Source organism: Saimiri boliviensis, chromosome 17, assembly GCF_048565385.1.
Source record: "Saimiri boliviensis isolate mSaiBol1 chromosome 17, mSaiBol1.pri, whole genome shotgun sequence".
NCBI lineage: Eukaryota > Metazoa > Chordata > Mammalia > Primates > Cebidae > Saimiri > Saimiri boliviensis.
In genome coordinates, this window is record NC_133465.1 from 6,546,548 (window position 1) to 6,560,231 (window position 13,684).

At 52.4% G+C, this 13,684-nt stretch overlaps 1 protein-coding gene across 5 annotated transcripts; it reads left to right on the forward strand.

The window, feature by feature from the left end:
* The first annotated feature begins 1,149 nt into the window (after positions 1–1,149).
* On the forward strand, positions 1,150–12,854 carry SEPTIN4 (septin-4). Of its 5 annotated transcripts, none has more exons than XM_039477034.2 (12): positions 1,150–1,274; positions 6,256–6,552; positions 6,878–6,971; positions 7,394–7,480; positions 7,991–8,114; positions 11,009–11,143; positions 11,257–11,374; positions 11,464–11,565; positions 11,760–11,856; positions 11,951–12,113; positions 12,268–12,367; positions 12,625–12,854. In XM_039477034.2, exons 1-12 carry the CDS (start codon positions 1,272–1,274, stop codon positions 12,682–12,684), a joined length of 1,380 nt encoding a protein of 459 aa, XP_039332968.1. In that variant the 5' UTR covers positions 1,150–1,271; the 3' UTR covers positions 12,685–12,854. The 5 variants fall into 5 exon arrangements, with proteins under 5 accessions (XP_039332968.1, XP_039332969.1, XP_074244195.1 ...); XM_074388094.1 differs by lacking the exon at positions 1,150–1,274 and adding an exon at positions 1,423–1,600; XM_010339726.3 differs by lacking the exon at positions 1,150–1,274 and adding an exon at positions 1,637–4,103.
* The last annotated feature ends 830 nt before the right edge of the window (positions 12,855–13,684 follow it).

The following is a 13,684-nucleotide window of genomic DNA, read 5'->3' on the forward strand; positions in this document are numbered from 1 at the left end:
ATAACATCTCCAGTAGCAGCCCTATTGTTTTTCTCAGCCGGATATTACCTGCTGCCCTAGGCCCTCTTCCCTCCTCTGGCTGAGTTCTGACTGGTCTCAACCACTGCTACTGGTTCACAGATCAGACTGAAATAAGGCAGGCAGGCCTCTGGCACATCTACCAACAGAGGGGGCCAGGCCTGTGGGTCTCAGTTTTGTCCAGAGTGTATTCAGGGAGAAGCCAGTCAGCTTGCCATTGAGAGAGGGGTCTTGGGGGTCAGGAAAGGACATGGTTCTGGAAACTTTTGCAGGAGCCTGACCAGCTCAGACCCTGCTTAGCTCAGGAAATCCCTCACGAACACCCCGCTTACCAAGCATCTGCCTTCCCCTAGCTGCTGCTTTGACCCTTCTGAGCCTCTAGTGCCTCTAAAGCTGCTGGGGCATCTGTCCCCTCAGCATCTCACCTGCTTTTCAGAGGAAGAGTGGCCCAGCTGGGCCTGGGTCATGCCTGAGTTGGCCTCTCCTGAGGCCCTCTCCACTGTCCTCAGCCACAGGCAAAGCTTCACCGTCCTGTTAAAGCCACTCAGCCTCTCCCTTCCATCCTTCCAGCAGATGATCCCTGGGTAATTTGTGCGGCAAATCCTCTTTCATCTTTAATCTGCGGTACTGCACGGAGGGAGGCTGCCTCTGACCTGCCTCTTCACAGCTCAGGTGGAGGTGGAGAGTATCTGACATTCCTCTTTAAGAGGTGTGGTGATCAGTAACAGGCATCAGTCGGCTTCACTTTATGAAAACCTTGCTGAATCTCTGGGGTAGCTAATGGTTTCTCTCCAAGTCATGCAGCAACTCCCCCTCCCTTCCAAAGGCATCTCCTTATGGGGATGCCAGGTGGGCCATTCTTTTTTCTTTGGGAACTGGCTCAAGCCCCCCGCGGTCCTTCTGGAGCTGAGTAAAGAAAACCAAGTGTCCAGTGCAGCCCGGGGACGAGGAGCTGAGGCTCTCCGCCCTGCCCTAGCTGACTCTCCATACCCTGTGCCTCTGGGGGTCAAGGGCTGCGAGGCCTGCCTCCAGGTGGGCACCCTGGCCCGGCTCGCGCCTGCACCCCTAGCCGCTGAGGTTGCAGGCCCCGCCCCGAGGCCGGTTCGCTCCGCCCCGCCGCCGGTCCCGCCCCCAGCGGTCCGCACTCGGAGAGGCGGGCGGGGGACGGCGGTGCTGCGAGGTCGGCGCGCAGCTCCCGCCGCCGGTCGCTCGGGCGCTGTCCAGGCGGAGCCTGCCCCGCCCGGGCTGCAGCCATGGTAAGGCAGGCGGGTGGGCGCGGGTCAGGGCCAGGGTGCGCAGGGCCGGCAGCTCGCGGGCGGCTCCAAGGGGACCCGCGGCACCGCAGTCGCGGCTGTGCGGGATGGGAGGCGCCGCCGCCGGCCCCGGGCATAGGCTGGCACTGCTGCCGGGCGGCGCTGCGTCGCGGCTCCCAAGTTTTCTCTCTGAGCAGCCACAGAGTGGGCCCCGACCCCTGGGGGATGCCCGCGGTCTCGAACGAAGGGGTGAGTCCGTGCGGAGGGAGGTGCCCGCCGGCGGAGACGCGCATATTGGGCTGTGGAAGGCGCGTTAGTGATGAGCTGAGGTGAGGGTCCCCATGCTCGCCCGGGTCGGCTTTTACCTGCGTAATCCCTCCTCACCCACCTACCCTGGGCACAGGGGCCAGTATCAACTTCCTCTGGAAAACACAGAGGAGGCCCATAAACACTGCCTGCCTCTCTAAGAGGGATGGTGAGATGCTTGGCTCCTCCTTCCCTCAGCCTGACAAGGGGCAGTCCCTGAGCCTTTCCCAAAGAGACCCCTGAGACGAGGCCCAGCCCACCGTCCTGCCCGGGGGGATTAGCCATATCTCTTTGCCCCCGGGTCAGGAACCATAGGAAAGCTTCCTCCTGCTGCACCTACCTCCTCCCTCTCCACCAGCAAGGTCCCTCTGCAGTGTGTGGGGGTGGGGGCACCCATTCCTGCCACCTGCCTCTAGTGGGAAGAGAAGCAGTAACCCCAGCCAGCCTCCTTGGAGGTGCCCAGGTAGGAAGTTTCGATGCTTGGCTTAAGATGTCTTCTCTTCTCCTGACATTGTTGCCGGAGCCTGTCATAAGTAACATAAGGCTGTCAGGACCTCCAGACCACACACCATTCTTTCCTCCCAGTCTGGAAGCCCTACAGCCTTTGCTGTCTGCACTGGGGGCACAAACTGTTTATAGCAGGAGGGGATCCCTGAGCAGCCTGTGGGGTGCGACGTTGGCTGTGGGCAGCCTCCAGAAGGGAACTCCCTGGGCCCCCTGGGATCACAAGCTTTCAGGTCTGGAAGGGCCAACTTTTGGGCTCTTGTCTCTCAAGCTGTGTCCAGGCAGAGGCCCAAGCCTTGGCCAGGAAGTCTTGGTGACCCTGTGACCTTCCCCAAAGGGGGTTCCTGGGAGAGGCCTGTCCTTATTCCTGTCCCCCACTTCTCCCCACATGGGGGATGGAGGGACTGATTGTTCTAGGGATGGAAGCCTGGGGAAGCATTGATTGTCCCCAGTGCCAAGCCCAGCAGGGGCTAGAGGGGCTTTTTCTGCCACACACTAAGTTCAGTTCAGCTGAGGTCTTGGTGCTTTCAGCTTGTCTAAGGCCACCCTGTTCTTCTCTAATTAAAGACACCCCCCACCCCAACCACCACCACCACCAAAGTCCCCATCTTCAGGCCCCTGCTCTCAAGCCAGCCAAGTTCTTAGGCTGACTGGTTCAGATCAGACTCTTCTATGAGGGTCTCTTTGTCCAAGGACATCAGTGTCCCAGCTGCTTTGGGAATCAATCAGTGGGGAAGACCTCCGCAACCCAGATGCCCCAGGGAGTTGAAACTTACAGGCGAAAAGAATGACAGGTCAACGTTCTGTGACTTGAGATGCACCTTCTCTTCTCAGGTTCACCGCAGCTTAAAGTATCTGTCATCTGGGAGTGCTTTCTCTCCCCAGCCTCCCTGGGAGGCAAGGAAGGGCCATTCACAACTGACCATTAAGGTCCTGAAATAAAGATACTATCCAGACTCATAAAAGATGTTTCCTTCCAACCAGAAACAGTGCCCCCCACCCCCCTCGCGGACTCCTAGTTGAGTGCACACTTCTAACCAGGCCCCTTAATTTGTCTCCCACTTAAATGGCAGCTCTGAAGTTTCTGGGCTGCCAGCCTCCCATTGTCTTGAACCCATGCTCCTCAGAGACCAAGTGCTAACATCTCCCCTGTTGACGCTACGGAAGCGATGGAGTGGTGGAATTGATACAGGTTGCTATGAGTAGAGGTGAGGTGTCCTAGGGTTAGGGGAGTCCCTTGGGCAAAGTCCCCTCTGTCGTGGGGCTCCTTGCAGGGAAATCTAGGAGCAGATTTCTGAAGACAGTGAGGTTCCCCACTGCAAAAAAAAGAAAGGGACACTTGGGAAGAAGTGTGGGGACCATTCCCACAAAAATCTGTACGGGGGAATATAGGGTGTCTCGTCCTACTCCAGCACTGCTTAAAGGTAAGGTGAAAGAAATTGATTAGGGGATTGAAATCCTTTGGGAATGGGTATCCTGGGTGGCTGTCCTCAAGTGCTGATGGGCCGGGTCACTTGGGGACAGCTCATAGTCCTGAGGCAGACCACGGTGTCCTTGGGGGTTAACAGGAGAGGTCAAATGGATCAAGAGCCTGTGCTGCAGGCAGACATTGGGAGGTTGGTGCTGTGCCCACCAGGGTAGGCAGCGGGCAGGCGTCATGGGGCAGCCAATCAGAGGAGGAGGGGACTGCAGAGGAACCAAGTGATCCTGCTGCAGCTGAGCTGTCCTTGGACGGTGGGAGCCAAGGGAAGGGGAGGAGGAGAGGGGGTGGGGAAGGACATTCCACAGGCTTTTTTGGCCCCTGCCAGAGACAGAAGGGGGTCAAAGAGAAAAGGAAAGGAGCAAGCCAGGAAGCCAGACAACAAGAGCATCAAAACAAGGCTGTTTCTGTGTATGAGGAACTTTGCCTGGGAGATAAAATTAGACCTAGAGCTTGCTGACAGGGAGTCTGAAGCGTGGGACATGGACCGTTCACTGGGATGGCAAGGGAATTCTGTCCCTGAGGACAGGACTGAAGCTGGGGTAAGGTGCTGCTCTGGGAGATGGGTGGACCTGACCTGTCTTCTCCCTGCCTTGGATGGGATTGGGGCTCAAAGTCAGAAAATGATTTGGTCACTGGCAGAGCTCGGGGTGGGGATGGACAGGCAGGAGGCGAGGACCCTAGCATCCTGACTCCTAGTCTAGAGCCCCTTTGGCCTCCTCCATGCGGATGAGCGGCCAGGGCTGGCAGAGGTGAGGACGGTGCTGGGTTCCTGGAGGCTCTGCTGGAAGATCGTGGGGGGCTAGGGATCTTCATTAGTGCCTTCCTTTCTCCCTTCCCTGCCCCTCTACTCAGTGCCCCTGAGTGAAACAAGGTGAAGCACAGCTTTCTCTCTCCTACCCTTGTCCTGATCCCCAGACCAACTGCTGGGTCATTGTGGATTTGTGCAGAGAGGCAGGATTTCCTGGAATTCCCCAGACTTACTAGCTGCCAGACAACAAGAGTGGCTGCCCCCAAGTTCCACCCTTTTTCTGTTGCCATATAATTAATTGTCTAAGCTGGGACACTTTTGAGAGTGAAAGGGCACAATTAATCATGATGTCAGGACAACAGGCATAAACTGGGATGTATGGTCGCCACTGGACCTCACAAATATCATAGGTAAGAAAAGCCCTGGGTTAGGCTGGCCTCAGGACACCTTCTTCTAGTCACCTAGCCTCCACCTGCTGGTTCCAGTTTTGGGATAAGGGGCCTCTTTTCCCCCCCTCTGTCCAGGTGAGCACTGGAAACTATGGCTATAAGCAGGTGTGAGGACTTGAGAGGTGACAGCCTGGAAGTAGCTCCTAGCAGACTTTTCCCTCTAACCTTCTATCTCAACCTCGTCCCTCTAGCATATACCTGTCAGTGTGCATATCCGCCTCCCTCAAGTTTTCCCTTTGCAGGAAGACTGTGGCCATCTTATCTCCCCAACTCTAGCTGGGACTCCACAGTGGTCTGGGGTAGTCCCCACTAGCTTGGCTAACTCCCAGAGAGTGAGTCAGTTTCTGCAGCTGGCCCTTGTCCATTGTCTGGGGATGGCACGTGGGTATTGTGAGGCAGAGCTGAACCCAGCACTGCCAGGCACCCCACAAAGGAGGCTGACCCCTAAAGGAGAGGAGAATCTTCAGGGTCTAGAGCTTACAATGAGAGTTGGGGGAAAATGGTCCCTCTTCTGAGATGGGGATAGGGTAGAACAGGCTTCTGCAGAGGAGTCAGACCATTCTCTGCCTGCCACCCCCTGTGGGTCACAGTTTAGGCCAGACCCTCTCCTGTACTGCTGGCTCTGGGAAGAGGGGTAAGGAAACAACTGAGGGTGCTTCCCCTTATATGTCCCTCACAGTAGGGGGCTGTCAGAAGCTCTGGAGGCCCAGCCATCCTTCAGCCTTCCCCAGGCTCTTCCTTGCTCCCTTAGCTGGTCCCTCCCAGCTGCCTTCCATCCACAGTCAGCATCCACTGGCAGGTTTACTGTTCTCTCCCAGGGCCCAGGGTCAGATTTGGGTGTGGCTCAGTGTCTGAAGTAAGGGGTAGGATCAGCTATGTTGAGCGCTGGGCAGTGAGCCTTGGGGACTGAGCACTGGCAGTAGAATCTGCACCTCAGTCCCCAGCTCACTGACCAGCAGTGACAGGAGGCACAGAACCCCCTGCTGGTTGACCTGCCTGGCACAGGCAGCTCTCTTCTCTCCTACCTACTTCCCTCATCCCCTGCCCCATTCTGATGCTCTGTACTCTCCTTTATCGTTGAATGCCTGTCTGCTCTATCTTAATCAGTTTGGCCTTACTTCCTGGCCTGAGACAGTCCCTGGCTAGGCCAGAACCCCAGGAAAGGCAGCCTCAAAAAACATGCTGCCAAGAGGGGGAGACCAGAACTGGAGTTCCTCAGTTCTCAAGAGCAGTTGCCAGGGATTTGGGGGTACCCAGGGCTCTTCCTGGACCCTGGGGCCCTTCCTGGCATCTTGGATTGGGGAGGCTTATGAGCAGGTAAGGGAGGGATGGTGAGCACTTCCTCTGGCTTGGCTGCAGTTTCTTTCTCTTCTAACCACAAGTGCTTTCCCTTTTCCTCTTGCCTTCTCCTGTCTTCCGTCTCCTTCCTCATTCTTCCCTTCCCGCTCCCTTCCCATCACCTCCTACCTACTCCACCCACCCCACTTCCCCCAGATCAAGCGTTTCCTGGAGGACACCACAGATGATGGAGAACTGAGCAAGTTCGTGAAGGATTTCTCAGGAAGCGAGAGCTGCCACCCACCAGAGGCTAAGACTTGGGCATCAAGGCCCCAAGTCCTGGAGCCAAGGCCCCAGGCCCCAGACCTCTATGATGATGACCTGGAGTTCAGACCACCCTCGTGGCCCCAGTCCTCTGACAGCCAGCAGTACTTCTGTGCCCCAGCCCCTCTCAGCCCATCTGCCAGGCCCCGCAGCCCATGGGGCAAGCTTGATCCCTATGATTCTTCTGAGGTAGAGCCCCCAGCCCTGCCTTTGCCTTTCAGTGGGCTGCTGCAGGAAGACCAGGGTGGTGTGTGTGTGTGTGTGTGTGTATCTGGGACCTCTTTCAGTCCTGTGTCAGCCCTAGCTCTGTGATATCTGCCCCCAAGGGCATTGGAAACTAACAGTTTCAGCAATGGCAGGAGGCCCAGTTGGTGGCCTGAAATAGGAACTCACAGGAGTCTGGCACTGCTTCTTAAAGGCTGGGGCAAAGACCTGAAAGGGAGAGAAGATCAGTGCTGGGTGCCAGGGCCCCTTCAGCTCCTCGTCCTGACACATTCTGCGTTCTGTCTACTAGGATGACAAGGAGTACGTGGGCTTTGCAACCCTCCCCAACCAAGTCCACCGAAAGTCCGTGAAGAAAGGCTTTGACTTTACTCTCATGGTGGCAGGTAGAAAAGGGGCAGGGCTGGGTTGGGCAGGGTGTGTTTCAGGTGGGGATGGTGTGTGTGTCCATGAGTGGGAAGGGAGTATAGGTCGAAAGGAGCAAGCAGTGAGTGGCTGTGCTGTTTTGCAAAATAGCCAGGAGTTACTGGCCTCTGAGAGTGTATGTATTTGGGGTGGGGGTACGAATTGGTTGCAAAGAACATTTGGCCAACAGTTTTCTAGTATTTGCCTCCTTTTGTGTGACCTTGAGCAATCTCTTGCTCTCCCAAGCCAATCTCTGTGCTTCCTTCAAGCTCTAAAATACTATAGTTAGTCTAGTTCCGATTAGATAAGAAAGCAGTTTCCTCTAAACCTTAATCCAGTGGAGTTGCTTTTTGGCTACAGATCTTACCTTTTGATTTGGTGCCTCTGTCCTCTCTCCTCTCAGGAGAGTCTGGCCTGGGCAAATCTACACTTGTCAATAGCCTCTTCCTCACTGATCTGTACCGGGACCGGAAACTCCTTGGTGCTGAAGGTAAGGAAAGGAGAGGACAATCAGGCACACTTATCTTGGGAAATTAAACTCACCCCAGAGTCTGGGGGATGGGACTCTCCTCTACATGCTGGAAACCATGGCTTCCTAGAGAGACTGACAGCAGCTCTCCATGGGCCTATCTGCCTGGCAGCCCACCAGCCTGCTCCCTAAAGATTTGGGTGCTGAAGCAGGGCAGGGACCAGAGTCTTGCTCTCTGAATGAGTCTCTGACCCCCAAGGATTCCAGGAATCCAAGAAAAAAAAAAAAAAAAAAAAAAAAACGGGATCAGAGAAGAGGCTGGGGCCAGAGCCAACAGCCACCGGCATTTCCTGTGTTGGGAAATGTACTCCTTGCTGGTTCCCAGGGAACAGTCCCCCAGGCAGCTCGGGGGTGGAGAGGGGGGCAGTGTGGATGAGGCAGTCTGGGCAACGAAGCTGTTTGGGGTGGGTGGTTCATCCTGACTGGGCAGGTCCCTGCCCTTGCCCTGGCCTCAGTTTCCCCCTTCTCCAGAGCGGATCATGCAAACTGTGGAGATCACTAAGCATGCAGTGGACATAGAAGAGAAGGGTGTAAGGCTGCGGCTTACCATTGTGGACACACCAGGTTTTGGGGATGCAGTCAACAACACAGAGTGGTATGTCTGACTAAGCACAATTCCAGCTGCCCCTGAGCTACCCTTCTCCATACAGATATACATATAGGCCCAGATATATTCATACTTATCAGGAGGAAGAGGTCTATGACCTTGAGCATGTAACTTCCCTTACTACAGCGACCCCCTCCTTTATAAAGTAAGAGGAAAAAGATTGGAATAGGTGACTTCTAATGTTCCTTCCAGTTCTGCCCTATGATTCTTTAATGGGGTAGGGAAATAAGGAAGAAAAGTCTGAGGCAGAAGGATCACTTGAGGCCAGGAGTTCAAGGCCAGCCTGGGCAACATAGTGAGATACCATTTCTACAAAAGTTTAAAAAATTAGCCGGGCATGGTGGCATGGGCCTGTAGTCTCAGCTACTAGGGAGGCTGAGGCAGGAGAATCACTGAGCTCAGGAGGTCGAGGCTGCAGTGAGCCGTGATCACACCGCTGCACTGTAGCCTGGAAGACAGAGCAAGACCGAAAAAAAGAAGAAAAAAAAAAAAGCAGGTAAGAAAGAAGAGCCTCAAAAAGCAAACACATATGAAGTGTGAAAACATGTAGGACAGAGTTTGATTACATAGTAGATGCTCAGTAAACTCATACCTTTTCCTTTCACTAGCAATATTTTAGGTGCCACCAACAAGGGTACCTAAATGTTGAAGGGCTGGTCATGCATGGAGGAAGGGTAAAGATAAGGAAGAATAGGCAAAGGGGAAAAATGGTGGAACTTTGTTTAAACTCCAGGTACTTTCTAGGCTACCTGCTGAAAGAAAAGCTGGCTTTGCCACAACCCCCTATCTTTTGGGCTTTTTTATTTTTCAGGTGCTAGAGGGATGCTTAGCTAAGGGTCAGACCTAAGTGAGTAGATGAAGGGGGGAATTGATGAGATTGACAGGAGAAAAGGTGGTACCTTTGATGAAGACGTTAGACAGTTGGTGCTAAGAGCCCTAGACAGAGTTCAAATCTTGATTGGCATTTAGTAACTTCATGATCTTCAGCAAATGATCTTCTTAAATTGGTTTACCTACTGCCTCTTATCTTCCATAATACTAATAATTTCATTTTCCAGGCACCTCACAGTTTAAAGTACACCTCCATATATACTCATTTTGTCAGACATGTATTTAATTAAAACATACCAGCCCTTAACTACCTCTCCAATTGATCTGAACATCACCCAGCATGATGCATGCATACTCAAGAGTGCAAAGGGTTATTTACAGCATACTCATGAATTTTAACAATGATAATTACAGGACCAGCAACATAATTTGTTGGGCCCAGTGCAAATGAAAATGTAGGGCTCTTTGTTCAAAGTTTTTAGGAATTTAAGAATTTTGGTAAGAGCAAAGCATCAAATCAGCTAGAATGTATTGAGCACATACTAGATGTCCAGCCTGTGCTGAACATTTTAAGGGATTTAGAATAGGCATGAATGATTACTATCCCTGAGAGGCTTATAGTCAAGTGGCAACAGGGAAGTGGGGGAGGCGGGGGAAGTTCTCAAACATGTTTCAATCAGATAGCAACTTAAATTAGTAAATGGGTCAGGCAATGTGTAGCGGCAAATGCACTGAGCTGTAGAGGCTCAGATGGGTAGAGAATTTACTAGCTAAATGACCAAGAGCAAGTCGTCTCCCCCTACTTTTTTTTCTTTGACACAGGTTCTCACTCTATTGCCCAGGCTGGAGTGCAGTGGCCTGATAAACCACCTCCCTAGGCTCCCTGGGCTCAGGTTATCCTCCCACCTCAACCTCCCAAGTAGCTGGGACTACAGGTGTATGCCAGCTTATTTTTTTTGTAGTTTTTTTGTAGATGGGGATCTAACTATATTGCCCAGTCTGATGTTGAACTCCTGGGCTCAAGTGATCTGCCTACCTCAGCCTCCCAAAGTGCTAGAATTACAGGCGTGAACTACCACATCTGGCCTGGAACAAGTCTGTTAACTGCTCTGGATTTAGTTTCTTCATGTAGGAAATGAGAGTGATGGTGATCATAATGCCTAATGTCCACCTGCGAGGGCAGTGAGGATTAAACAAGATAATAGAAGAGCAAAGGATATGAAATTGAGGTTCTTGGGGAAATTTATTAATTTATGTATTTCTTTTGCTCTGTAGTGAAGAGAAGGAGAGAAATATAGTTAAAGGAGCCTTCATGGAAGAGGTGGTTCTTACGGCTTTGAAGGATAGAATGGGTTTGGAGAGGTAGAGGAGAGGGTAGAAACATATGAGCAAAAAGGCTCTGAGGTTAGACTGGAAACCTGACTTAGGGTTTCCCTGGCTTCCAGTTAGTGTTTGCCTGCAGCCCTACCTTGCTATTTTTGTTTGTTTGTTTGTTTGTTTTTTGAGACAGACTGACTCCATTGCCCAGGCTGGAGTGGCATGATCTTGGCTCGCTGCAACTTCCACTTCCTGGATTCAAGTGATTCTCCTGCCTCAGACTCCCAAGTAGCTTGAACTATAGGTGCACACCACCCACATCCAGCTAAATTTTGTATTTTTAGTGGAGACAGGGTTTCATCATGTTGATCAGGCTGGTCTCAAACTCCTGACCTCAAGTGATCAGCCCTCCTCGGCCTCCCAAAGTGCTGAGATTACAGGCGTGAGCCACCACGCCTGGCCTATTCTTACTCTTTTGTTTGATCACCTGGGTCCTTTTCCTGTCATCAAACTAGTATTTATTAAACTCTGCCTGAGTACTCAGTCTTTTGTATCAAGACGTGAGATATACACCATCCCATTCAGGAATTTCCCTGAAGATTTGGTAAAGCAAGCCAGGGAATAACAATGTCTTGAAAACACTGCTCAGGGAGTGGGCTACGTCTCCGTAGTCCCAAAGCTCACTAGGTGGCGCTCACTCTCACAGTTTCTCTGCTTGTCTGTCCCTGCCCCAGCTGGAAGCCTGTGGCAGAATACATTGATCAGCAGTTTGAGCAGTATTTCCGAGATGAGAGTGGCCTGAACCGAAAGAACATCCAAGACAACAGGGTGCACTGCTGCCTGTACTTCATCTCACCCTTCGGCCACGGGTATGGTCCAAGCCTGAGGCTCCTGGCACCACCGGGTGCTGTCAAGGGAACAGGCCAAGAGCACCAGGGGCAGGGCTGCCACTAGCAGGTGGTCACAGATTCCTGTTCCCCAGGCTCCGGCCATTGGATGTTGAATTCATGAAGGCCCTGCATCAGCGGGTCAACATCGTGCCAATCCTGGCTAAGGCGGACACACTGACACCTCCCGAAGTGGACTGCAAGAAACGCAAAGTGAGGGAAGCTGGTGATGGGAGGGGATCAGGTGGGCTTCCAGAAAGGATGTGGTCCCCAGAACTGTGGGCCCTTCATCTGTTTGCCAGATCCGGGAGGAGATTGAGCGCTTTGGAATCAAGATCTATCAGTTCCCAGACTGTGACTCTGATGAGGATGAGGACTTCAAATTGCAGGATCAAGCCCTAAAGGTGGGGCCACTCTAGGGCATCCCCTTCCCATCTTGTTTCTTCTGGGTGGAAAAAGGGAGTAGAATTCTATATTCAGGCTATCAGGGTGGGAAAGGACGCTGGCTTCCTAGAGGGAAGCAGAGAAGATGACGATACAGGTGGAAAGAAACAGGTGAGAACAGAGGGTGTTGACAGGCACCCCTAACCTCTTCCAGGAAAGCATCCCATTTGCAGTCATTGGCAGCAACACTGTAGTAGAGGCCAGAGGGCGGCGAGTTCGGGGTCGACTCTACCCCTGGGGCATCGTGGAAGGTAAAGCACTGAGCCTGTGACCAGGGTATCTCCTTGCCCCTCAGTGGCTCTCCCCTACCTATGCCTCTGGCTGACCCCTAGCCTTGCTATGCAGTGGAAAACCCAGGGCACTGCGACTTTGTGAAGCTGAGGACAATGCTGGTACGTACCCACATGCAGGACCTGAAGGATGTGACGCGGGAGACACATTATGAAAACTACCGGGCACAGTGCATCCAGAGCATGACCCGCCTGGTGGTGAAGGAACGGAATCGCAAGTATGACCAGAAGCCAGGACAAAGGTGGCAGGGGGGATCCCAAGCCTAGCCTTGGGTGAGACCAAACCTTTCTTTTGTTCTTCTATAGGCCCTGGGCTCAATCTAAGTGGGTACTGGGGTCCTCCTAGCCTTACCAACCCTTCTCTCCTCTTAGCAAACTGACTCGAGAGAGTGGTACTGACTTCCCCATCCCTGCTGTCCCACCAGGGACAGATCCAGAAACTGAGAAGCTTATCCGAGAGAAAGATGAGGAGGTGAGAGCAGTATGGGGCATAGGGAAGGTACCCTGTTTGATCATCAACGTTGGTATCTCTTGGTTTGGTAATAGAAAGATCCCTGGCTCTGGTGCCTATTTGGGTCCTGGATAGGTCAATAGGTGGTTCTGTCCAGAGTCTCCATCACACCTCAGGGCTACCAAGGTCCTGGCTTAAGGGATTAGAAATTTGGGGCACTTCCCCAATACTAAAGGACTCTCCAAAAAGGCCCATTTTGATGCCTATGCCTATTCCAGCTGCGGCGGATGCAAGAGATGCTACACAAAATACAAAAACAGATGAAGGAGACCCATTAACTGGCTTTCAGCCCTGGATATTTAAATCTCTTCCTCTTCTTCCTGTCCATGTCGGCCCCTCCCAGCACCAGCTCTGCTCAGGCCCCTTCAGCTACTGCCACTTCGCCTTACATCCCTGCTGACTGCCCAGAGACTCAGAGGAAATAAAGTTTAATAAATCTGTAGGTGGCTTCTGGTGTCCCTGTGTGTATCTTTATGACCTCCTGGAGACCAAGATCCTGGGACCCAGTTTTGAAAGGCTAATGGTAAATGTTGGTTTCTGGCTTTTGGCAGGGAAGGGAAAGTGGGGAAAACTTTCCACTTTGTTTCCCCTTCTTAGTCCCTGCTTAGAATCCAGTCTGGCTTCTCCATCTTAATGACCATATCTATCCTGCCTTTATTATCTGGGGTTCGGGTCTCTGTCCATCTTTCCCACATACATACCTTTAATTCTGCAGCAGTTTTGGATTTCATATTTGCCCTTGGGAAAACGCAAGGTATTAACTGTGTGCAACTTCCTAACTTTCTGTTTCTCCTGATTTGGGAAAAGGAATAGGCAGGTTAAGCTCTACACTGTAAAAAACCTGTGAAAGAGCTTTAAACAAATGCTGCAGCCACTGTAATCACCAAACACTATAGCAAGTGCTGGGAATGAATAAAAACACAATCATTGTCCTACAGGAGTTCAGTATTTAATTAAAATTTTTACAGCATCTGCTAGATTGCAGACTGTTCTGGACCCTGGAGTTAAAAGTAGTGCAGAGTTCTCGTCTTCCTGGAACTTACCAACTGTACTGAAGTTTCAGTGTTCTATAAACAAAGAATGGTGAGGACCCATTAGTCCCGGGGCTTGGTATTAAAGCGCTCAGGCCCACTCCAGACCTGAGAATATTAGCTGAGAATCTGAATCAACTGTTCTGCATTTCTGTCGGTTGGTGGCATCGCGGGTCCACGGCGACCTCCAGCGGCCACCCTCCGTCTTGTGGTCTGTTCTGGGTCCCCGGGAAAGAAAGAAAGGGAG

Bases quoted from the DNA above. Each gene is read 5' to 3' on its own strand.
- SEPTIN4 (XM_010339726.3), top strand. From the start codon at position 3,975: ATGAGGAACTTTGCCTGGGAGATAAAATTAGACCTAGAGCTTGCTGAC. The intron at 4,104-6,255 runs GTAAGGTGCTGC...CACTTCCCCCAG, and splicing joins AGGACAGGACTGAAGCTGGG to ATCAAGCGTTTCCTGGAGGA. The intron at 7,481-7,990 runs GTAAGGAAAGGA...CCCCTTCTCCAG, and splicing joins GAAACTCCTTGGTGCTGAAG to AGCGGATCATGCAAACTGTG.